Source organism: Motacilla alba, chromosome 1A, assembly GCF_015832195.1.
Source record: "Motacilla alba alba isolate MOTALB_02 chromosome 1A, Motacilla_alba_V1.0_pri, whole genome shotgun sequence".
NCBI lineage: Eukaryota > Metazoa > Chordata > Aves > Passeriformes > Motacillidae > Motacilla > Motacilla alba.
The window spans coordinates 49863662-49888333 of NC_052031.1; the positions used below are offsets into that span (position 1 = coordinate 49863662).

The 24672-nt window shown below is 48.1% G+C and overlaps 1 protein-coding gene across 1 annotated transcript; it reads left to right on the plus strand.

Moving 5' to 3' along the window:
* The first annotated feature begins 261 nt into the window (after positions 1-261).
* On the plus strand, positions 262-23720 carry CSNK1E (casein kinase 1 epsilon). Its single transcript, XM_038154512.1, has 11 exons — positions 262-464; positions 4543-4630; positions 10912-11022; positions 11187-11335; positions 11973-12201; positions 18459-18629; positions 20102-20250; positions 20740-20932; positions 21037-21176; positions 21576-21641; positions 22184-23720. Exons 2-10 carry the CDS (start codon positions 4555-4557, stop codon positions 21606-21608), a joined length of 1251 nt encoding a protein of 416 aa, XP_038010440.1. The 5' UTR covers positions 262-464; positions 4543-4554; the 3' UTR covers positions 21609-21641; positions 22184-23720.
* Positions 23721-24672: the final 952 nt, after the last annotated feature.

A 24672-nucleotide genomic window follows, 5' to 3' on the forward strand; every position in this document is an offset into this window, starting at 1 on the left:
TGCCATGAGTGGGCTGTGCTCCATTCTGAGGAGAACCCTTTAGGGGGATCGCGGCCCACAAAACCGAGCCCGTGCGCGTCTGCCCCGCTCGCCTGAGCCGAGGGACGGCGGCTGGGAAGGCGTCGGGAGCGGCGGCGGTTGCGCCTTTAACGGCGGGCGGAGGAGGAGGCGGAGGAGGAGGAGGGCCGGGGCTGCGTTGGGTGACATCAGTGGGTTTGGCTCCGGGGCTCAATGGAAACTGGGTGAGCGCCGGGCTGTGCCGAGCACACGCCGGCTGGAGGGGACGGCGAGCGGGCGGGAGGCGGCAGGCAGCGCCGCGCCGCGCCGAGCCGAGCGAAGGAGGGACGCGCCGGGCACGGCCGCCACCAGCCCTCCCCAATCCTCCGTCATCCTCCCCGCCGCGGCCGCCTGGCCCCCTGACAGCCGGCGGAGCAGCATCCCCACACGGCCCCCTTCCCGTCAGGGTGGGTATGGGGGGCGCCCGCCCGCATCTTGGGGCGCAAACCCCGGGGGAAAGGCGGCCCCTCCGGCTCTTTGTGTGCGCGGAGGGAGGGGGAGGGGGCGGGGGAGGGGAGGGCAGGGCGCGATGCGCCGGGCCGGGGGGGGCGCGGGGGACAAAAGCCCCTTTGTGGGGGCGCGGGGAGGGGGTCGCCCCCTCCGCCACCGGCAGATTTTTGGGGGGGGGGGTCCCCCTTCTCCCCTTTCTCCGCCTGCCGGGGCCCTGCCTGGCTGCCGGCGGGGCCGGGCGGGGAGGGGGGTGCCGTGTGCTCTCGGCGGGGGTCTGCGGGGCTTCCGGCGGGGGGCCGCCCCCCGGAGGATCGAGCCCCCCACTCTTTCCGTTCACTGATGCTCCTGGTCTCCCTCCCCGGCCCCCCTCACGGCCTCTTTCGGGGGAGAAGGAGCGTCCGCGTTTGGGGAGACTGTGGGGTCGATGGGGGGCGGTAGGGGCGGGGGTCAATGGCCGAGGCCGGGTGCGAGCGGGGGGACGAGGAGAAGTTCAGCGCCGTTCTCGGGGGTGGCAGCTTTTTGTTACCTACCCGGAAAAATAACAGCCCGGGTACGGCTGTCTTCGCGTAGTGTTTGCCTGTAGGGGGTGGGGGTGTAAGGGACACATTTATTATTATATTTTTTGGTGTGTGTGTCCCCTTTCCTGTTTTCCTGTTGCGGCTATTTCTTCCTCAAATGTAGTTCAAATCCTCTGTGCTTGGGGTTTCTTTTCTCTCCCCATCTTATTTGGTGGTCTCATCTCTGTAAGTGTCTAAGGGTCTGGAGGGGATTGGTGTTTTGCATTTCAATCAAAATGGGGTTTTTTTGTCTTTTTTCCTTCAGATTTTTAAGCCAGTTCAAATTACTGTTTTCCCAGCCTATCCTTTTTCGCCTTCAAACAACCCTCCCCCCCCCCCCCAAAAAAAAAAAAAAAAAAAAAAGCCATGTAAAGCCTTAATAGTCTATGGGTAAAGCAGCCCCCACTCCCTATACTTCCACTGAAAGCCAGAGCAGTGCTGGGATCGGCAGCCTCCATTATGGAGCCGTGGTTTTGGTTTTGTATGGCTTTTGCTAGACAGAGCATCTTCTCATTCCCGATCCCCTCGAGGGGGACAGAGGTGTCCCTCCTGACCCCCAGCCCCTCTTGATGGTCCCCCCCTCCCCCCCCAGATGGTCCCCGCATCGTAAGTCGCCATCGTTGCTGGCACAGCAATAGGATATCAACTCTTATCGTGTGTTTATATAATGGCCTTTGTGCCTGTACGTGGGTATTTTATATTATATAAAAGGGGCTGGTGCAAAATGGTGTGTGTGTGGAAGCAGCGCTGGCGGCTGGATAGTATTATTATTTTTTTGAGGCTGTGTAGTATTGGATATTCACGTATGCAAACGCTCATGCAGAGCACACTCTCACTCTGAGGTTGTATGTGTGTTAATCCCTTATGGAAAACTAAATGGTTTAACTAAATGATTGCCCTGCAGCCCCTGGGAATGCTGCCTTGGCTGTAGAGTGCAGGAAGGGTGGCAGGGCTGGGGGGGTTAAGGCTGTGGGGGGGGGGGGGTGGGAAGGAGGGATGGCTTTTTAAATTTTACATGCGTAAATAATATGTAGAGGGGTGATACAAATTTCACATATAAGAATATATATTTTGTGGGTACAATTTTCTTTCTTGTAACAGTAGACCTGAAGATGAGAAGATAAAGGGCGGAAGCTGTAGATGGTGGTTGGGGTACGTGTGTGAAATAGAAGCAAATGGGATAGATGTTTGAACTCCTGGAGCGGTTGTTGAGGGGGTGGGATGTGTGTGTCCTTCCCACCTACCAGGAATCCAGGCTCTTGCTCTCTGGCTATCCTCAGCCCAGGTTTTCTACTCACACTTGTGTATGTATGTGTGTTAGGGGGGAGATAAGGCAAAATGACAGCTGTGCGAGACCATGATTTTTTTTACTCCATTATCCTGCTTCCCGCTTCCACCCCCACGCCCCGGAGCATTTTTTAGATTCCCCTTTGGAGCCTATTGCTTAATCAGCTACAAGGGCTGCTGCCTCGTTGTGTGAGAAGCCCTTCTTAACCTGGCTCCTGCCTGTCCCAGAAGGGTGGGTCCAAATTTAGGTTTGGGACTGGGGTGTTGTAGAGCAGTACCTGCTGCGTCCCAGTGTGGCACAGACCCTCGGGACCTCTTGCCTGGTCTCTGCGGTGTGCTCGGCTGTGCTCGCCCCAGCTGGGAATTGGACTCAAGTGGAGGTGTTTGGGGTTCCCAGGCCTGGGTAAACACTCCATGAAGGAAGGAGGATCGAGAGCTGTCTTCTTGACAGTGGTGTGACGAGTTCCCGGGGACACAGACCTTTGATCGTTTATTGGAGTCGGAGTGTAAGCAAGTCAGATGTATGTTAATGTGGTTATACAGAACAGCAGGCAGCGGATAAAAATCATGTCTGTTTGCTGCGCCCTCACCCAGGTACGCCTGCCTCCTGGTTCAGTTCCCAAGGCTCTGCCTACATTCCTGGTAGTAAGAAAGTCAGAAATAGCCACAGGGTTTTGTAGACTTCAGATGCACAGAAACCCACATGCATAAGCAAATGCTAGGTGAGGGGACTCCACCTTTGAGTGTTTTGTGTGTGGTTTCTAGTGACTGGAGCTCTGCTTTCAGGGTTCACAATGTCCCCTGAATGCCTTGATAGGATTATTTCCCTGTACATCTCCACAGCCCGTCCATTCTTCTTTCTGTAATCCTATCTCCTGGGGCAAGAGAAGCAGCTCTGGGTTTATAGTATGCCCAGAATCCTGTGGCTGGCATTACTTTTTTGTATTTCTGCTTCACAAGGCCATTTCTCCCTTCTTTCCTTCAATGATGCTTCCTTCCCACCAAGCTCCAGCAAGGGAAAGTTCCTCGCTCCCACTTGTGAAAACATGAATCATTCCTCACCTTTCCTGTCCCCAACAGGCTCTGTGTCTGCATTTTGTATGCTAATAATGTGGCATTGCATAAATTAGGACTGTGGCAAATCCCTCTAAAAGGAGACACATCGTCTGTCTCAGGAAGAGATGTGGTTCCTAGAATAAGTTTGTGGCCATAGAAGAGGCAAGGGAAAGGGGGCTGTTAAGATGGGAACTGCTGGAGCTATGTTTGGCCAAGGTGTTTGCAGCAGAAGTTGAGGTTGGCGGAGAGAACAAAAGTCTGTGCTGTGGTCCTTTCTGTGGAAGGTGAGTAGGCTGAGCCTGGGCATGTTGATGGAGTATATCAGGTCAAAGGGTTAGCTAATCATCTCAGGTAAAGGGATGAGGAAAGGCCTGAGCTGCTAAAAACAAACAGCTGGCACAGCTAGCTAGGCAAGAGAGTTGGAGAGGCTCAGGTAGACCAAAGGAGGTGGTGATCACATCAGCAGAAGCGTGTGGAGATGAGCAAGGGGTGTTCCTAGCCAGTGTGTGCCTGGCAGGGTTCAGTTCAGTGAGATGTCTCCTCCCTGTCCCCTGTGCTGGCCCCTGCCTAGGAGAGTTGGAGTCACTTGCTCCTGGCAGTCTTTCCCTCACAGCCCTTGGGTCCTGTGCTTCAGCACCACCACCGCTGAGGTGTTGGAGTAAGGCTGGGTCAGAGGGAAACTCCTCACAGGGTTTATTGTGCCTGACCCTTCTGGTGTCTCACAAGGTACTTCTGTCCCAGTGCCAGCTACTGTAAGGTACAAGAAGCAGTACCCCTTTACAGTAGTGTGGAGTGATCACATGTAGTGAAACCTTCTTAGAAGGGGTTTCCTGAACCCCATCCTAGTCTCTGAGCAAAAAGATGGGGAAGAGGTTCAGTCATGCTTCATTCTAATAATGGGAACATAGGAAAAACATGCTTGAGAGTATTCTGTTCCTGCAGTGTTTCTTGCTCATGTTGTCCCTGGAAGTTTAGGAGATCAGGAGAGGTGATAGAAGCCATGTAAAAAGTGAAATATTTCAAGATTTAAAACTACTCAGCCTCTGGGTGAAGTGGGGAGGTCTCTTCTGCAGTCTTACATGATTCATTTCCTGTTTCTGCTCTGACACTGCTCTTTCTGTGCCTCTTTTCTTAGCACGACTGAACCATGGAGCTTCGAGTGGGAAACAAATATCGGCTGGGCAGAAAGATTGGCAGTGGTTCATTTGGAGACATTTACCTAGGTGAGTGTGAGAGTCTGTCTCAAGGTTGGTTTTCTCAATTGCATCGTTGTTTTGGGGTGGTTTTTCTTGCCTGTTGGTATTTATGGGCATCATGTAAGGTTGGAAGGGGTGGAGAAGAGAAAACACTAATGGAATACTGCTAGTGGCTGCTGGCCTTTTCATGGCAAAGAAAGAGGGGTGAGCTCAGCTTTGCCTTACCACATACTGAAGACACAGTGGTGGTTGATCAGACTGATTTAGATTTGGACTGTTCGGGACATTTTTGTCAAACACCCTATTCCAGCGTTCTCACTTCCCTTTCTTGAGCTTGGGTGTGTGTGGGTTCACAGAGCGTGTGGTGGAAAGGGAGGACATAGCTATTCCTTCAAGGATAGAAGGAATACGGTTTTGGGAAGACTGGTAGTGGAAGAGGTGGTACAGGACCTGTAAGAGAAAGGTCTGAGACAGGAGGTGTAAAACAGGTCAGAGAGCCTGGTGTGGTTGAAGTCCCAGGGCTCAGATCTGTTAGATCTGTAATGGGATTTAGTTAATGTCTGGAATGACCTGAGCTGGAAGCTCAGTGGACAGAGCCTATGCAGTACTGGGTTTCCTGTTACCACAGCAGATCACTTGGGTAGAAGTTCTTCCAAGCCAGTGTGCTGATGTGTAGATATATTCCCTGATGCTTGCCTGCTCATGTTTTTATTGGCTCAAACCATGTGGGGCCAGAGTGGCGAGACTACCCAGCAGCCTGCTGGATCCCTCCATGGGGGCTGGCATTACCTGTCTCTGGTTCTCACCACTACCTGTTCTCCTGCAGGCCAGTGGAAGGGTTGACCTCTGCTTTGGTATCCGCACCCTTTGGGTACTTGCGGGGGGTCGTCATGTGCTCCTTGGCTGTTAATTTGCTCTGTTGAGTTGTATTTTGCTTCCCAGTACATCTACCACGCCTCACCTTTGCTGGTCCTTCAATTTTTCCTAGTTTCTTCATCTGCTGAGCAGCTTGGAGCCAGCACTGCTTTTGAGGTGTGGCATTTACAGTGCCTGGCAGTGGAGGACTACCCTCGAGTGATCTGTAATGTGATGCCTCAGCATAGGCTGCTTTGGGTCTCCTTGGCTTTCCCCATCACCAACACTATCAGGTTACAGAATTGGCCTTAATGCACTGTCAGCTGTATCGTAGGAGAGCTCTTCTAGGATCTCCAACATCTTCCCATCCCTCCCCAAATCCGTCTCGTTGGATACCTCTAGTTCAGATTACGTTTTCCCATGATTTTAAATCACCGTCTATTTTCAACCTCTGTTTTTTATTTCCTGTTCTCTCTTGCTTTATTATTCTCTCTTGATTGGTGTTGGCAGCCCCTCTTGATTAAGTGTCCTGTGGGAATCATCAGTAACAGGCTTTGTTGCCACCTTTATCCAGAACATGAACAAAGATGATAAATAATGGATCTGGGATCCCAGTTCCACCATGTGCTGCCTTTGCTATAGCCTGTTCCTATATGCCGCTTCTCTGTGGCCCTCCAACCAGTTAGTGTCTTGGGTGACCGTGCTTTTAATTCCCAGCTGCTAGTATTCAGGGGTGATAGCTTGGACACAGCGTTTTTCACCTATGCTAGGGCTTGAAGCATTCCAAACCCTCTCTAGGACAGTGTAAGTTGTCTGGATCTTGCTAAACATCTGGGGTACATGTAGGGAGAGAAAGGAGGTACTGAATGGAAAGGCCTGATTTTGTGTTGCTCTGTACCATGTAACAGGTCATCCACCTGTGCAAATCAGGTATGGAAAATAGCCCCTGGTGAGGGGGTTGTGCTTGCCTTGCCTGTCACCAAACAGAGGAAGGCCAGTGCCCCAGTGTGGTGAACACAGCAGGATTCAACCAAGTTACTTGAATGCAGTATCAAAGCCCTTGTGATGTTCCTTGAGGTGCAAGCCAGCATGTTTTGAAGCAGTGATAGCGAGACTTCATGGAGCCTGGGTGACTCCCCAGCCTGGAGGGATTGGGCATGTAGTCTGTGGTGGTGCGTCTGGAGGACGCTTGTGCTCACGCTCTGCTCTCACGGCCTGCTCTGCAGACAGAAGGACTCGTTCACGAGGACTTCTCTCCTGCACCAGATCCACCTCACAGTTCTCTCCTTTGATAATGGTGTGGACACACAGCAGGGCTTGTCTGTCTCTGAGGATTAGCAGGGGCTGCATGGTTTATCCTCACCTTCTCTCTTTTAGGGTGTTACTGCATTCACCTGCTCTGTAACCAGTGGGTGCTGTGTGCTGTCCTCTTTGGGGTTTAAGTCTTTTGTCTGTCAGAAGGAAACTAGGATTTTTACATGGGTAGACACAAAGGATGGACTGTGTTAATCCTTAGCTGGGTCTTGAAGCACATTCTTTCCATGCCCTGCTTTGAGGGGTAGGTGTGCTAGGTGGAATATTCTCCCCACAATGGTTTGAGAGGATGGGAAAGGAGATCAGGCTGCCCATGAGCCTTGGCTAGCCCATTTACCTCTAGAAATGCTCGTTCAGAAGAGCAAAACCCAGTTTGCAGAGGAATTGCCAAGACCTTTGGGCCACTGGAGGGGGAGGTGCTTTGTCAGAGGTGCTGGTCAAGAGGCAGGGCAGGGTTGCTGGACGTGTAGGAATCTTTTGGCCGGGATGCGCACTGGTGGTGGAGAGGAGCTGGGCAGACAAAGCATGCTGGGACCTGAGCTGGCTGGGGACAGTTCCTGGTGGCAGGCTCCTCCCTTGCTGGGAGGGGAGTGCCTTCCCTTTGTTTCCTGGCTTGTTAACTCTCTCTCGCCCTATCTGCCTTCATCCATCTGTTCCCAGCTCTCCGTTCTTCCCTTGAGAGGCTGTGGAGAGGGGCACAGGCGGTGGGGAGTGCAGGGCCTCTGCCTGTTGCCCCCGATGCTCCGGGAGGGCGGTGTTTATTGTATCAGACATGCAGTCAGGATTCCACTCTGAAAAGATCCTGTTCAGCCGGTGACATCCTCTGTCCCCGGGGCCCCATTTCAAAGAGCTTGTGATGAATGAGTTGAATTTGTGCAGCCCCCACAGCGGAGCGAGACTGGGGGAGGATGTTAGGAATTATCCCCCATCCTACACTCAGTCTCTCGAGTGGCTGAAGCTAGCAGACTCTGCTGTATTTGTCTGAAACACGGTGCTTTCCAGTCTGTAAAGAGAGCACAGAACTGTTGCTTTTGTACTTGTAGCTTTAAAAAAGATGGTGGTTGAAGCATGGAACAAAGGATCAGAAAGACTCCTGCCCTTAAATTTCCTCCTTGCTAGTGGTGGTCTCGATCTCTGTGGATCTCTAGCCAAGAAATAGTACAGGGAGCAACTTGTAGGTATGATGAGGTTTGGAGAGGGAAGAAGCCTAAAGAGTTCAGACAGTGAGCCCCTCAGCAAAGAATAGGTCAGATTGGTCCAGAGAAGGACCACAATAATGATTAGAGGCATGAAGCACCTCTATTATGAGGAAAGTCTGAGAGAATTGAGATTGTTCAGCCTTGGAGAAGAGAAGGCTTTGGGGTGACCTAGTTCCAGCCTTCCCTCCTTGAAGGAAGCCTAGAAGAAAGATTGGGAGAGACTTTTTGCAAGGGCACATGGTGATAGGACAAGGGGAATTAATTTAAACTGAAAAAGGTTTAGATAAGATACTAAGAAGAAATTCTTTGCTATGAGGGTGGTGAGAGACTGGAAAAAGTAACCCAGAGAAGGTGTGAATGCCCCAATCCTAGAAATGTTCAAGGCCAGGTTGGATGGGGCTCTGAGCAACCTGGTCTAGTGAAAGATGTCCCTCATGGCAGGGGTGTTGGAAGTAGGTGATCTTTAAGGTCCCTTTCAACCAAAATCATCCTCTGCTTCTGCTCTTCTAGGCCACAGGGTTGTTTCTTCTCTCTCTAAGTAACACCTGAAAAGTGTGGGGCTGAAGGCCATCTGAGCATCTGAATTGCATAATCACATTTTGAGGAATCTGAGTCTTCTTGATGCCTACCCCTGCTTTCCCTTTTCCAGCTTTATGTGCCCACAGAAAACACTCCCTACGTGCAGATAGCCCAGTCGTGGATGCATGTTTCTGAACACCCAGGGTAATGTGGAGGTGAAAACTCATTCATGTTTCCACTGTTCCTGTTCTGGGAATCAGCTTCATTCAAAATGCTAATGCTTCAAAAAGTCAGAGAGACTTTGCTTGTGTGTTAGAAAATGTCTTGGGAGAGGGAAAAATTCTCTTTGGGGAGCAGACAAGGGAGCTGCTTCAGAGGATTTGGAGGAAAGTCTTCACAAAGGCAGGGGAAAGAGACAAGGGAAGGAAGTGCTCTTATGTTTTTTTGGATGTCCTGGGTGTTTCCATGCTGGATGAGGGCCGGTGGTTGAACACTAATTTAAAAGGTGGAAGGATACTAGTCCCTTTTCTTACTCTTTTCCTACTTGCACCAGCTGGTGCTTTTAAGAAGGGTCCTCTGGTGGAGTGAAGGGAATGTACGGACTTGTTTTTCTGGCCACCACTTTTTAAGTGGAAAATGCCAGCATCTTTTCAAAAGTAAGCATTGGACAAATGTTTCTACCTCTCAGGATGGCTTTCCCCTTTCCCTTCTCCTGGATCCTCCATTAAAATCTGTATTAAATTAATCCCATTGCTCCTCCTTCCCCTCCCTCAGAGCACCCTAAATAATTCCTCTCCCTCCTTAGTGTTTACAGCCTTCAAATATTTGTAGACTGTTGTCATGTCCCATTCTTCCTCCCCACCCTTCTTAGTTGTATCTCTTGTCTATGTTACATATTTAGCTCTTTTAATCTTCCTTAGTAAATCAATCCCTCTAGGCCCCGATCATTTTTTTGCTCTCTTACAAATTCCTAGCAGCTTGTCTGTCTCAACCCAGCACTGCAGCATCTAGATAATGTGTTTTTGCTAGCAGGCAGCTCTTGGCTAACTTTGTGTACAAGCCAGAACTCTTCAACTGGAGATGGATCTCTTTTGGATCCATGGGGAGAAGCAATCCAGTTATGTGAACATTTCCTTCTTTTCTTTGGTCCCTGGCTGTGTAGGCAGTATGTGAAAGAGGATAAATGAAGAGATTTATCTGCAGCTTGTCCTTGTGGACTCTTAAAGTCTTATCACAGAGTTCAGGAGGCACAAATTAGCCAGACCTACCAAAACTAGCTATGGGATATCTGCAAAACATCACCTTTGACTCCAGCTTATGTTTGGCATGCATGTTCTGGAGTAGTTTATTTTATGACAGTGTTCATAAGCTGGTTGTGATCAGGGCTGCTCTCTGATTTGTGTTAAGTGCAATTTCTGATAGTTCCAGATACGAGGAAGGGCTTGCCAGAGTGTGTGAAGCAGGCATGGCGGGGGAGGAGAAAAGCAAGTCTTGAGTGTCATTCCCGTGACCCGTGTACAGATATTCCTTCTTTCCATTTTAGGATGATGTGAAACATCTGGAATCCTTTCAGCTAGTACAAGAAAAGGAGCAGCCTGTTCCTTCTTTGACAGTGCACTTTGAGACTAGAGTGCTGGCTTTTGCAGCTGAGCTGGCAGCTCAGTTGTTTTCAGAGAGAAGCGTGTGGGGTGGTGGTTTAGTGTCATTGCAAAGTATCTAGCAATACCTTCAACAAAGGTGTCCAGGCAGCTTAATTCAGGACCGGATTCTGCTTATTTCTTCATGCTTCTAATTTGTGATATAGCAAATGTTTCTGTGTTGGCAAAAGATAAAGGTATTATTAAAACCCTCAGGAGAGGGAGAAGCTGGGGATTTAGAGATTGTCTGTATTGAGCAGGTCAGTGCTGTGGAGAAAACAGAGAGAGCTGGCATGTTAGTAATGTCTCCTCCTGAACTAATTGGCTGTGTTGAAATGATGTAACTGAGGTAACCAGTAATTTTTCTGGGGAAGAGATATACTCCGTATCACTGCCTGAGGGCTGCTTGGGTTCAGGGGCTAGGTTTATGATCAGAGGAAGCTACAAGTTCCACTTGGTTTAGGTGCTGTTGGTATGTGCAGATTGACCTTCCAAAGTCTGTCACTTTTTGAGATAACAAGGCAGCTCATGTGTAGGATTGTTGTTCTAAACTAACTTCAGGATCAGACCAGGTTTCCTATTCATGTGCCTCTCTCTGGGCTTGCATTTACAAATGGCAGTGCTGGAAACTGTATGAAGTTGAAGTGGCTGAATCTCATTTCTGTCATAGAGGATAAACTTCAGGGCAAATCTTAAGGTCTTGGCATCTTTACAGGCCTTGTTAAAAGTGTTTAACTTCAGTAGATGCTTGTGCAATCTTCATTTCACTCTCATTCCTATGCAGGAGCCAATATTGCGACTGGTGAAGAGGTGGCCATCAAACTGGAATGTGTCAAAACCAAGCATCCCCAGCTCCACATTGAAAGCAAGTTCTACAAGATGATGCAGGGAGGAGGTGAGATGGGAAGGAAAGGATGGGGCCGGGGGAGTGGTTGGAGAAGGAAATTATTCTGGAGGGCTTTAGAAAAGAAATGATTTGGTGTTACACATGATCTTCTCAGCAGGGGATTCAACATCTATTCTCTCTGTTCCCTGGGCTTAATCTTTTTCTTTCCCCAGTGGGTATCCCCTCCATTAAGTGGTGTGGAGCAGAGGGGGACTACAATGTGATGGTAATGGAACTCTTGGGGCCCAGCCTGGAAGATCTCTTCAACTTCTGTTCCCGCAAATTTAGTCTCAAGACAGTTCTGCTGCTGGCAGACCAGATGGTAAGTTTCCTCTGAAGCATTTGTGCCTATTCTCCTTTTCCATGCCTTTTTCCCCCCACACACTCCCCTCCCATCCCCTCTCCTTGAGAACTGCGGTATCTGAGGCTTTCTTCATTTAGCATGAGTGGCTGCCAGCTTTCTATTTCTTGATGAAGTTGGGGGTCTGGAACCTAGGCACTGCTGCACACATAGATACCTTTGCCTGCATGATGAATTATTGGCTCCTATGCTAATTCTGCTGCTCATGCCCTGGGTTCAAGACCCTTAACTCTTCTGGACAGACCTGTTCCTTTCCTGGCCCAGCTAAGTTCAAAAGTTGACAGCTGTCAATGCTGAAGCTCAAAATTTTAGTCCCTATAGACTTGCTTCCCATCTTTCCTTGTGATGTTAATGGTCACCTTCCCAGAGTGAGGCCTGGGCTGGTGTGCAGGGTTAAATTCCATCTCCAGATCCTACAGCGTCCAGAGGGTGTCATTTCCTTGGCTGTCATCACTGATACTCAATGCAAAGTGTCCTTTTCTTGCTCTGACGGGCCAGTGTCTTGGACAGGGTACTATTTTTAACAGATGCAGTTAAAATAAGTTTGTTTCTTGCTTGTCTCACTATTTACTTATTAATTTATCTATCCCTCCTCCAGATCAGCCGTATTGAGTACATTCATTCCAAGAACTTCATCCATCGGGATGTGAAGCCAGACAACTTCCTTATGGGCCTTGGCAAAAAGGGCAACCTAGTATACATCATTGATTTTGGTTTGGCCAAGAAGTACCGAGACGCTCGGACCCACCAGCACATCCCTTATCGGGAAAACAAGAATCTGACTGGCACAGCCCGTTATGCCTCTATCAACACCCACCTGGGAATTGGTGAGCCTGCTTGCTGTTCCCTCTTGGTGGGGCTTTACAGGGGAGGTTGTATGTCCCCAGAAGGAGGGAGTTGGGTTCTTTGCCTGACTCCATTGCTGACCTGCCTTGTGATGGTGGGCAAATAACTTAAATGCTACATCTGTGTTACTTCTGCTGCTGTGGTGGCACTCGGAGCTCCTGAAGACAGAAATCGTCTCCTGATCTGTGTTTGTGCACTGCTCAGTGCAGGGGGCCCTGTTGAGCATCAAGGCTGTGACCTCCCTGACTCTGCTCCTACTAAATCTGCCTTTGCACAATTTTTGCAGGCTGATTAGATGTGTAAAGGAGACATTCACAAGCACTGAGCCTTTAGGAGTATGTGCAGTTGAAACCTGTTAGTGATTGTTCTGTAGCTGTCAGAGCTGGAAGATAGAGGCCCACTGCAATATGGTGTTACCCACCACTGAGGATGGGCATGTGCTGGAAATATACAAGAAGCTGAAAACTGAGGCTTCCAGCTGCCTGAACGCCTCTGTTCTGTGACTGAGGATTGGCTGTCACAGGCCTTCAGAATATGTGCTTGTCTGTGAACTGCACGAACCCAGTGAGGCAACTTCAGGGAAGTAGGGTTCTGCCCTTAATGTGTGTGGTTAGTACTGAAGGGATGAAACTAGGCTAGAAAAGAGTGCTGAGTGTTCAGCCAGGTCTTACACTGGTGGTGACCATCATCCCAGGTTTTGTAAAGGCCTCGTGCAGGTTAGTACCCACCATGCTTAAACCTCCTGAAGTCACCCAAACTCTCGTCCTGGGAGTCAGCCCCTGGTGGCTGTGAGGAGCGTATTTGAAAACCTCTCGTAGTTTTCTCTTCTATTCTCTGCCCAAAAACTTCTTTCCAGCATTTGACCTCCTTTCTCTGCTAAATTTAAGGTAAACTTTGTTCACACTGTGAGGCTTCCTTAGTTACTGTAGGGTCCATTTGGAACAGGCTGACTTGGTTCTGCTGTTGACTGGCAACTCTTAAGGAGGAGAAACACAGAAGTTGTCTTGCCTGTTGGACCTAGGGAAGTATCTGCTGTGCTTGCAGATTGTTTATATCTCTAGGAGGCCCTTCTTCTCAAGTGTATAACCTAACCTGGGAATTTGAAAATCAGAGCAAGGCACTCAGACCTTTTAAACTAACAGCTTTCATAGGATTTCATGTCCTTATGTTTCCTGCATTCTCCCCTCTTGCAGATATTTCTCAGATATCTGAAGTCAATACTTGGCCTGCAGAAAATAAAGCCGTTTTTCTCAAAGTCTTCCTTGCTTAATACTGTATAACTTAGTATGGAGAATGCTTTTTTTATATCAAAATGGGGAGTGTTGTGTGTTGAGAGTGGGCTGTAATCTCATGACCTCTTCCATGTTATAAAAATAGTCCTCGTAGAGCTTTCTGAGTTGGTCTTCTGTATTTTGGCTTGACCTGCATATATATATAACTGACTCTCCATTAAATTCTCAGTCAAGATTTCCACAGCCATGGTAACTGCCACAAGGAGACATGCACAAAATAATTCTCACTACTATGTCTGTCGATTCTTTTGTGTGTGCCTGCTCTGCTTGAACTGATCATGAGAGGCTAAATGTCTGCTTGTGGCTTTTGAACCACTTCATTATTCATTCTACCCCAACTTAGCCCTTTACTACTGGTGCTTGGCTTGTGTGTCAGGATGAGCAAACAATGTCTAAACAGTAATCCGAGGGCAAATTGCATATGCCATCGGTCTGAGTGCAGCCGCCGCTCTCTCTGTGCCCTTTGATTGGGGAGAGTCTGGGTGTGAGTTACTCTGCGCAACAGGTCTCGGGTGTATTATCTCCGTGTTGCCGATAGTTGCCCTGAACGGCATAAAGGTTACATGACTTGCCTGGAGGAAAGGGGGCGGGGGTGTTTGGGTTTCAGCTGGAGTTCCTGTTTCTCAAGACCTTGCCACAGGGTATATGACAGATATTTGTGGGTTAGCAGCATTGCCATGGGAACCATCACTCTGAATTTTTTGACTTTTCAGAGACTAAATTCTGTCTTAATGTTATGTTTATGTGGTCTAGGGAGAGAGAAGGAACCAGGTGCCGGGGTATTTGTGTGACAGGAATAGCAAATGAATAAATGCCTTTATTTGAATTTGCAAGCTAAGGGTTGGGCATTCCGGTGTCTGGAAGAAACACATTCTTTTCCTGGTGACCGGGGAAAAAAGTAGGAGGCAAAACTGGGGAGGGTTCCACAGCTGGAGACTTGCCGTTGGGGGAGTCATTGGACCGTGCAGGCTTTGGTTCACGCATTCCAGTCAATTTTCACATGCTCTAGGGATGAGAGTCCCTTGCACCCACTGTAGCCTGTAACGTCTGAAATAGATGCCCAGGGTGCCCATGAGACAGTCTCGGAAGAAGCCTGATGGTCTCTGTCTGGGTGACAGAGGGGGTGGGGGCCAGTGCCTGCCCGAATGAATGTCCTACATGGTATTGGTGTATGCTGTGCAGATCATAAGTCCTCCTGCTCATCCTGCCCTCTGTCACCCATTCCAGATTCTTGTGTGTTTTTAAAGGCTGTTGCTGTGCAGTGGGGAGAGAAAGGGGAACTCTAGTCCAGCATGTGCAAGATCAGATGTAATCAGGAAAACATTGCTCGGTTAAGCCTGCCTGCAGCTGGGCTGGCTCCAGGGAAGACAGCTGATTTCTAGGGAGTTCTGCATGGGAGCAGCATCACTTTGGTAGGGTCAGAGTGGAGGAAAACACTCTCTGGACAGGGGGACCAGGAGACACTTTAGGCTGCAAAGAAACACGTTTTGACATGAGCTTTGTGTCCAAGGCAACCAGTCCTCAGTTAGTCTTTGGTCTTTGCCCAAGGATGTCTTGTCCTGTCCTGCCACTCACCCTTGACTTGGCTTCTGAGGACCCTGCTTTGGGAAGGGAGTGAAGGTGTGGGCTGGCTGGGAACCTCGCTGGGGGTGGGAGGGAACTGGCAGGAAATTGCTTGCGGAGTGGGTTGGGTTTGGGAGGTCATGCTGGGTTGTGTGGGAAGGCAACCTTGTGTTTTCTCTTGCAAGGGCTTTTGGGAAGGAGGGAGAAAAGGATGAGTATCTTATGAAAAAGACATTTTTCATAAAATTGGCTTTAAAAAAAACTCCCCATAGGGGAGCTGAGATAAAATGGAGAGAGGAAGTGTGGTGTGGTATCACAGGTCATGACTATAATTCTGCTTCTGGACTGACTTGCTCAGCGGATGCATTCACATCACTTGTATTTTTCTTTCTCTTTTCAAACTCGAAATGAGATCTTATTTTTTTCCTGCGGCCTAGGTTTGCTGTGAGAGTTAGTTGCTGACTGTAAGGTTTCTAAAAGTGGAAAGTAGTAACAGTAAATAATGTTTCCTTGGTGTGTAGAGGCAAAGTTTTATTTCTAACTATTTGCTGTTTAATGTTATCTAGTATCCTGACCCTGCAAAAATATAATTGAATTTTGCGAGATGTGTAATAGTAACTGAAGATGAAACAAAGAAACAGGATGTAGGAACTGTTGTCCTTTACCTCCTCCCATTTAATTCAGGATCTTTTAGGTAGGGTTATAGGAAACAGACTGCTACAATGTTTTGAGGTGGCTGCACAACTGTGACCCCTCCTGTCGGTACTTCGGGCTCATCGCAGGTGTGAGTCTCACTGAAATTGTTTGAGTGGGCTACAGTGTCCACATGTACGTGTGGTGCCAAACATCGGGAGTGCAGTGCTGTCAAACACTTACAGTTCAGCATTTTAATGATTGGGTGTTGTGCTTGCAGTTGTTTTTCCTTGATCATATTGCTGTGTTAAGACACAGTTAAGATGTGTTTGCATGCACGTAATGCATACTAGTTAGCTTCCCAATTTGGATTTTAACCCCTCTCATTGCCTTCAGTGAGGGCTCGTAGCATGCCCCACTGACTTCAGGCTCCCTAATCTCAAGTCTCTAATTCTGGCCTTCCCTGAAGTGCTAGGACTGTGACCAGGCATCTGTTTGCAGAATGTATCCCGTTCTGGATAGCATTCGTAGCTGTGCTCGAAAGTGCTGTGCTTCACACAAGTGGAGGTGTGTTATTCAGCCTGCCCTAAGCAGTTTGGAGTTCAAGCAGGATTTTGGAGACAACATCCTGATTTATTCCTGAAAGGCTGATTTGCTTGTTCAGTAGGTTTCTCTGGTTCCTGCCCTGCCTTTCCCTACTCCTCTGAGGGGAGCCATCACGCTCTAGTCAAGAAGCCACAGCTAGAGGTGTTAAAGGTACAGCATGGATAAGTCAAGGGCTGGCAAGACTGCAGGACTGAGGTTATCCTTGTCTCCTGTGCTTTCAAGCCCTGGGCGTGTGTTCTGACTCCATTTCCACATGCCTCCTGTCTAAGGATGTAGGTCATTAGCCAATATTGTTTAGTTTTGTTTATTTGATATGCATGGTGAGTAACCGCAGCCCTCTGAGAGTACACGTATCCCAACCTTAGGCTAAATGCAAAACTGGGTTTCTTTTCTCTGCTCCTGTCATAGCATCTAAGTATCTTCCAGACAGTCATGTAATTATCTTTGGCAGTAGCCTGATAAGATTAGGAAGTATTAGCCCCTTTAAAGTGGGCAACTTGAGACAGTAAGTTAGTGAGGTCAAAAAATGCTGTAATTTCTGCATGCTCAAAGTAAGACACTTTGGGAATCTGCAGGGCTGCTTTCTCCTCTACCGTCTTGGAATGTGGCATTTTTGTGGTGTTTCATGTGCTTTGCCCCAGATGATCTCTCCTATCAGTTATGCAGTGATGAGACCCTCCTATCCTTCTGCAACCACAGTACTTTTTTCCCTCTCAACAGTTTTAACTTGCTAAACCCTCAGTTCTCAAAAAAACTAGAAGGCTGTGGGAGAGATTCAAAAGGAATAAGGAGCCTTGTGACCCACGTGTTGTTACGTGAGGATATGTGTATCTGTGACCTGCTACAGCTACTCTTTTGTCGTGATTCAGCTCAGCTAACAGAAAAAGGGATAACTGCAGTGATCTACTGGCCTTTGAATGGGGCAGGTGGTAGCATGTATCTGATACTGACAGCTCACAGACTAGTATATAATCTGTAACATCTTCCAGAATGTGGCACTGAATCCAGCAAAATGTGCTGTAGTAAATTAATCTAATAGATGGAGCTCTTTAGTCTTTCCTCTGTCCCTGTGCTCTCCCTTAAGCCATATTTTGCCTGCTTGTTTTCTGTGTCAGTTGTTCTTCTGGAAATGTAAAGTACTTTCTCCAAAGTGTTTATTGTATTTGGGAGGGAAACAAGAACAAGACAATCTTGGCAAGATTTATAGATGAATTTGCTAGCAATGTTGGAGGAGTTAACCAGGCAATATTTGCAGTTGTTGAGATTCTGCATCAAATCCTTCTTGAGCTAGCTTTAAACTTTAAAATGGCTTGGCTATTCCAGAGAACAAGGTCAGTGTGAAATGCTGGGGGGGGGGGTTGTGAGCCGGTTTCTTTTGTTTTATAAGTAAGCATCTAAAGATGCATCCTTGCAATGGCATCTTAAGGGCTACCCTTGGTCTGAGTAGCGTTGGTAGTGATGCCAGTTACACAGTCATTCCTCGTTTGGAGGGGAGTTTTTTCTTCAAAGTATGCCCCTTTCCTCCACAGCTTGAAAAATGTCACCAAGCTGGAAAGACATCTTTGCACATGACATGTTAGGCTTCTACAATCAACAAAGATTACTTGTTTACTTCAAGAAGGGGTCTCTAGTTCCTTGTTTCTGCCCTGCTTAAAGACTATCAGCAGTTTAATTAGAAGATGTGCTTGAAAGGGCTGTGTTGGACTTACCTCTGTTAGCTTTGTCTATCTGTGACTACCTCTGTCATGACTAATCCCTGGGTTGAAGAATCATTCTGGGTGGGGAAGTGTAGGTGCCCTTTCTCTGGGACTGGGAAGAGCAAAGTAGGTAGGGTTGCTGCAGCAGTTCTTGAGATGTGAAATTTTTGTGTGAATTAAGGCTTGTCCAAGTGAGGAGGTAGTCAGAGTCATTGGTTATGAAGTGGGTTGGGCTGTATGGGGAGAGTAGCGCCTTAGCTCTTGTAGTATGACCATCATCACAGGAATTTGCTATGGAATGTCTTCTACAAGTTTGACTATCTATAGAAATCTATCAGAAAAGGGAGAGGGTTGGTTGTTCCGTTCAGTGTTCACCTCCAAAGCTATGTGATTGCCAAAGCAGTTTTGTTTGCTGCTCACTCCTTGCCCCTTTGTAACTTCTCACAGAACAAAGTCGCCGTGATGACCTGGAGAGCCTGGGTTATGTGCTCATGTATTTCAACCTGGGCTCGCTGCCCTGGCAGGGCCTCAAGGCTGCCACCAAGCGCCAAAAGTATGAGAGGATCAGCGAGAAAAAGATGTCAACGCCCATCGAGGTGCTCTGCAAAGGGTACCCTTGTAAGTGCTCTCATCTTGATGGCTGTCTTGTCTGCTGCTTAGCTTGTTCACCTGCTGAAACCCCCTGGAATCCCAAATAATCCTAAAGGGCAGTGCCCAATATCCCAGACCAGGATGTGCTGCTGACACAGGCGATGAGAAGGATAACAGAGTGGTCGTGGTACAGTTCGGGTTCAGAAGTGGGAAGTGTGTTTTTGTGGACAGTCAAACCTTACATTAGTAACAGTATGCGAGTGCTGAGAGGGGGGGATCTTCAGGACCTGGTGAGCATTTTAAAGGGGGGTGGGCACTGAGCTAAAAAGGTATGCTGCTGCTGATGAATTTTTACTGTTTAATGAGGAGTCCCAGGAATAACTAGACCATAAAGTGGCAAATGCAGTTCTTTGTAGGTAAACATGGAGTAATGTATGTGAGAACAGAGAGAAGTCTTTGTCCTCAGGTCACGTGCACAATAGTAGGCTCTGGCTGACCAGTGCCACTCACCAAGGAGCTGTTGCAATTACAATCAACGGTTCTGTGAAAACATCAGGTTTGTGCTCGGTGGCTGCTGAGGAAAGGGAGTGCTAGGAATTACTAGGAAAGGATCCCAAACAGTGTGTATAAACCCATGGCCCACTTGCACCTTGCATGCACTGTGTAGGTCTGTTCCATCCCACTGGTTCACAAAGGATGTGGTATAATGAAAGGGCCAAAAGCGTGACCCGAGGTGAGTTGATTTCTGCCCAAGTAATGAGTCTGCTGGAAAAAGAGGTGGATAGAGAGATGATAGAAGTCTGCTCTCTGGCTATGCCTACAGAAGTTTGGATGGGAGCTGATTATTTTGATCAGTTTTTGTATTAGAGGAGATTTCTGCCAGCTTTAAAACAAAAGGATGTGGTTCTTCACACAGCCAGTGTGGAGACCTGTGGAACTCCTTCCCAGAAGATGTTGTGGATACTTAAATCTTACAGGAGGAGAGACGGGACAATATGTGGAGGAGAGATCGTGTGAGGATTACTAAAGAGTTAGGAACTACATCCAGATAAGGAGGTTCCTGGAGCTGAAAGTAGATGATGGACTAATATCAGTGGAAGTGTCAGATGTGTCTGCCCCACTCTTTCTCCTCTCATCTACTTCTGACCACTGTTTACAATAAGCTACTGAGCTAGGAGGATTTCTGTTCAGAGTTGAACATCCCAAAACTTGTCTCCAGCTCTTCTTTAGGCCTCCATTCCTACTGTCCTTCAGCAGGCACTGTGACTTGCTAGGTCTTGCTCGGAGGAGCTGACAGACAGAGATGCATAACATTTTCTCTGGTAAAAAGAGAGATAGGGTCCTTTTTGTGGCCAAGCACTGCCACCAGCAGGCTCAGCTATGTGTTTGTGCTGTCCTGGTCCAGCAAGCCGCTGCTGAAAGGCTGCAGTGGCTCCATGGTGGGAGCAGGGAGGTTGGATGGCAAACCACAGCCATCAGCTGTTCTCTGCTCTCTCTAGCTGAGTTCTCCACATACCTCAACTTCTGCCGTTCACTGAGGTTTGATGATAAACCTGACTACTCGTACCTGCGGCAACTCTTCCGCAACCTCTTCCACCGCCAAGGCTTCTCCTATGACTACGTCTTTGACTGGAACATGCTTAAATTTGTGAGTGTGTTTGGCAAAAGGGCTGCACCAGGGATGGTTTGTATCATGGAGATGGGGGAGGAAGGTTGGAAACTGCCTGCTGTCTGTGCTTAGCCCTGGTGAACAGCCTGAGCAAAGGGACCAAGGCAGAGTGAAAGAGGCAGAATTGTTTGGTGTATAACTAACTAGGGGCATCATTTCTGTTGTATTAGTGAGTGTATCTGATGGAGCACTTGTGTCAGTAAATCTATACGTAGAGGTAGGGAGAGAGCTAAATTTGGAGCTGGGACACAGATGTGGAGTGCAATAACAGTTTTAGTTCGTATGCTTTCTTATTTGTTTTGTTTTGGAATAGAATGAGGTCTTGGTGCAAGGGAAGGTGGTGGGGGGAGTTTGGGGGATGGAGCTCCACTTCCTTGGCATGATGGAGCACCGTGTGTTTTCTGTCCGGGGCTGCTGCTGTCTCTCCTGCCTGACAGCCATATGTGGTGTGGGGGTTTCTCTACTCAGGGAGCAGCCCGGAACCCTGAGGATATGGATCGGGAGCGGCGAGAGCATGAGCGGGAGGAGAGGATGGGGCAACTCCGAGGGTCAGCCACGCGAGCGCTGCCCCCTGGCCCACCTGCCGGAGCCACTGCCAACCGTCTTCGCAATGTCACCGAGCCCATGGCCTCCACCCCCACCTCCCGAATCCAGCAGTCCGGTGAGGGGGGCGGGAGAGCTGGGGGAGGGTGCCACCTCTGTTGTTGGCTGGAAACCAAAGCTATTGACTGATATTCTTGTCTCGACATTTCTCTGCCCCAACAGGCAACACGTCCCCCAGAGCAATCTCAAGAGTGGACAGAGAGCGGAAGGTCAGCATGAGGTTACACCGAGGAGCTCCTGCCAACGTCTCCTCATCTGACCTCACAGGGCGGCAAGAAGTGTCACGGATTTCAGCATCACAGGTGAGTTCCTGCTGAAGTGTTCCTGGCCTTGGCATGGATGCCCCAAGTCTACACGCCCCAAAGCAGTTTTTGCCGATTTGCTGGAGCTGACATGAGCTGAAAACTTCTGGTGTGGCGAGGGGAGTGGTACCAAGTTACACTCTTGCTCTTCTGTTATGTATTTTCTGGAGGCTATGCTGAGTACTGCCATTTTAGCTCTCTGCTTTGCTTGGAGTAAGCCTTTATCTTGCTGTCTTCCAGACCACAGCACAGTGGTTTGGAGAAGCAAAGCAGTAAACTCTTGAGAGGGAGGGTGTTCCGAGAGAAACATGCAGCAGCCTCTCTGTTTTGGTGTCTTTTTTGCTTTATTTTCCCTCTCCAGCCCTTAGCAACAGTTCCTTTTTTTTTTTTTTTTTGTAGACAAGTGTGCCATTTGATCACCTTGGGAAGTGAGGAGCAATTGCCACTGGACCAGTGTTTGCTTAGGTGAGCCTGTACTCATGCTTGGGAACCACCAAGGAGGGAATTGCTGGGGAAAAAAAAGCCTGAAGTTAAGACTTTATGTTTTTATGGGGGATCGGTATATTTCCTTTCCTTTCACCTTACTTTGAGATGTCTTTTGGCTTCAGGGGGAAGAATAAGGTTGGCTGCCAAAACTTTGAGGGAACAGATTATCCTGGGTGTAAAGGTAGCTTCCAGTTCTCCAAGAGGGATAGGAAGGGTGCAGAAGGTGCTGGGCTGGGGAGTTAGTTCCTGTTAGTTCCTCATGAATGCTTTTCTGGCAGTGTGACAGTGTTGGGGTGGAGGGTGCTGAGCAGGTAATCAAGTGGGCAAGACTTTGTACAGCAACTGAGTGCCTCTTGGAGGAAACAACAGTAGCTGGACAAGGTAACTCTGAGGGGAGGCAGGAGTGTAGAAGAAAGGGCTGATTTGATTTGTTACACTCCAACTGGCAGTGGAAGTGCTGGGAAGAGCCTTTTACTCCTAACATCTCTTGCCTTTTTCTCTCTTTTGAATTCTCTTTTTAGTGTCTTCACTGTATTTTTCTTTTAAAAAACAAAAAACCCAAAAAACAAACAAAAACCTAAAAAAGAAAAGACAAAAAAAAACCAAACAAAAAAACCCAACAGAATTTCTTTTTGCCAACGATGAGGAGTCGAGCTGTGCCCCTGCGCTGCTGTGAGCCGTTTCCAGAGGGCCACCTGTCCCTGGTGTGAGCGCCTCCGAGGAACTGTCGACGTGGGAGCCGTGTGGGAACAGCTGCGCTGCTCCCCAGCCCCTATTGCTGCCCCCACTGGCTACCCTCAGTTCCCTCTCCTGACTCTCTGCTCCTGGTTTTGATTTCTCTCTCTTTTTTTTTTTTTTCCTTCTTCTTGGCTGTCCTCTCCTGCTTTAATTTTTCTTTTTAAATTGTTTTCAAATCATATGGTTTCTAGCCATATAAATTTAAACTTTGCTCTCCTTTTTTTCTGAGGGCAGGGGTTGGTGGTGGGTGGGTGAGGTATTTTTTTTTGGTCTTTTTTGTTTTGTTCTTTTCAGGAGCCTTGTGGGCAGGAGGGAATCAGATTCCAGCCACACTTGATGGTAGAAGTCTGATTTTTATTATTATAACAGAATTTATTTTCTCAAGCATTAAACACATTTTAAGCTGTGAGGGGGAATTGTGGCAACAGCCTAATCATTGACTTGGGCTTCCTTTCCTTGGGTGGCTTCTCTGCAGTTTCTTTTTTGGCTCTTGGGAGAAGTGCCAGCCTTCCCTGATCCAAGTGGTCCTCACACACTGAGGGATCTCTTTGGAGAGGCACCTGGTCCCATGGAGGATGGGATTGTTGGAGCTGACATACGGGGAGAAATATACTTCTCATCCCTGCAGTGGGTTTTGTTTTTTTTTTTTTTTGTCTGGCTGTGCGTGTTTTTCTATTTTTATTTTTTAATTAAAACTTGTTTTAATTCCTGCGGAGAGAGTGTGGGACTTGAGGAGAAGAGAGGGGCGCACAGAAACTGGAGTTTGGAGTTCTTTCAGAGCGATGGTTCTTGCTCTCTCCTCATGCAACCCCAAGTAAGATCCACCAATACATGCACAATCCCCTCCTGCCCTCTCCCACCTGTCTCCCCCCCCTCTTCCCCCCCACTTTAGTTGTTTTTTAATATAATTTAGGAATACTCAAGCTGCTTTGTGGCACTTGGGGCTTTGAAACACAATGATCACCACTGCGACCTATGGCCTGTAGCAGACACACTGTCACTGTAGTGTGGAGCCGATGGGTTGTTGGCAGGGCGGGGAGGGTGGGGTTAGTCTTTGTTTTGTTTGTTTTTACCCTTTCTATTTAACACTTTATTTTTCCTCCCTGTTTTTTTCCTAATTTATTTACCCCTCTTACTGTCTCTCTCTTTTTTTTAATTAAAGAGCAAAACTTTTTATTACTTTGTAATTTAAAAAAACAAAAAAAAACCTGAAGAACTTTGGGGGGGATTTTGTACTTTTTTCCTGTGTAAATATTGGACTTTTTTGAGCTTTATCGTGGTTGTTAATTTGAAGTAATAAAGTAGAAAATGATAAAGTGACGCCAGCATCTGTCATTTCTTCCTTTAATGGCCCTGGCATCTTTGCTGGGAGTCGCATCTTACACACAGGAGGCATTGTCTTGCAGCTGAACCTGTTTCTGAATTCCAGGAACAAGTTTGATCAGAATTACTGGAAAAAAAAGGCACAAGGACCGGGGTGCCTAAAAATAAGCCTGAGCTGATCTCTGCAGTTGCAGCCTTGGAACAGGCGAGAGTTATGTGAAATCTGATTCAGGATCTCTCGGTTCCTGGATCTGAGCCTCTGGCATCCCATGTGTCTGGCCTTGAGGAGGAGAAAGGGATGGGCCTTTCCACGCCCTTGGCTTTGGGTGTGCACTGTCTTCAACAGAGGTGGACCCTGGATTTTGTGGTTTTTGCCTTCTTCAAACTTCAGTCCTGAAGGAGAGGGGCGCAGAGCATTGACAACAGCACGGTGCCTGATGCAAACAGGCTGAACTCTCTGTGGCGTGGCACCTGCTGCTTTGGTGCCTGCAGTGGTGTGGTTTGTTTGGGTTTCTCCTCCTTTGCTTGTCTGACCAGTCTGGCAGTAAAATTCTAAATTTTAATACGGATTGATTTCTAAATTGCTGTTCCTGTAGTTACACATCCCTGCATTATCCTAATGAGAGGCCTGTTTCTTCCAGGCTCTATCAAACCCTTGAAACTTAATGTCAGAAACACCTGCTGGGAATAAATGATGGATCTTGATGACTTTGCAAATTCTTTCCAAGCCTATTTTTTGCCAGCTGTCCAGGAAGAGCTGGTCCTTTGTTTCCCTGCTGCATGGGTCTTCCAGCTCCAGGGATGAGTGTAGGAGGGACAGGAAGAGGAAGGTAGTTCCAGGGACATGGGGTATGGGGTATTCTGCTGTTCCCTCTATCCTGCATTTGCCCTGCCACCATTTTGAGGGTGTTTTTGCAGGATCAGAATGAAACTGGACTATTTCCGTTGC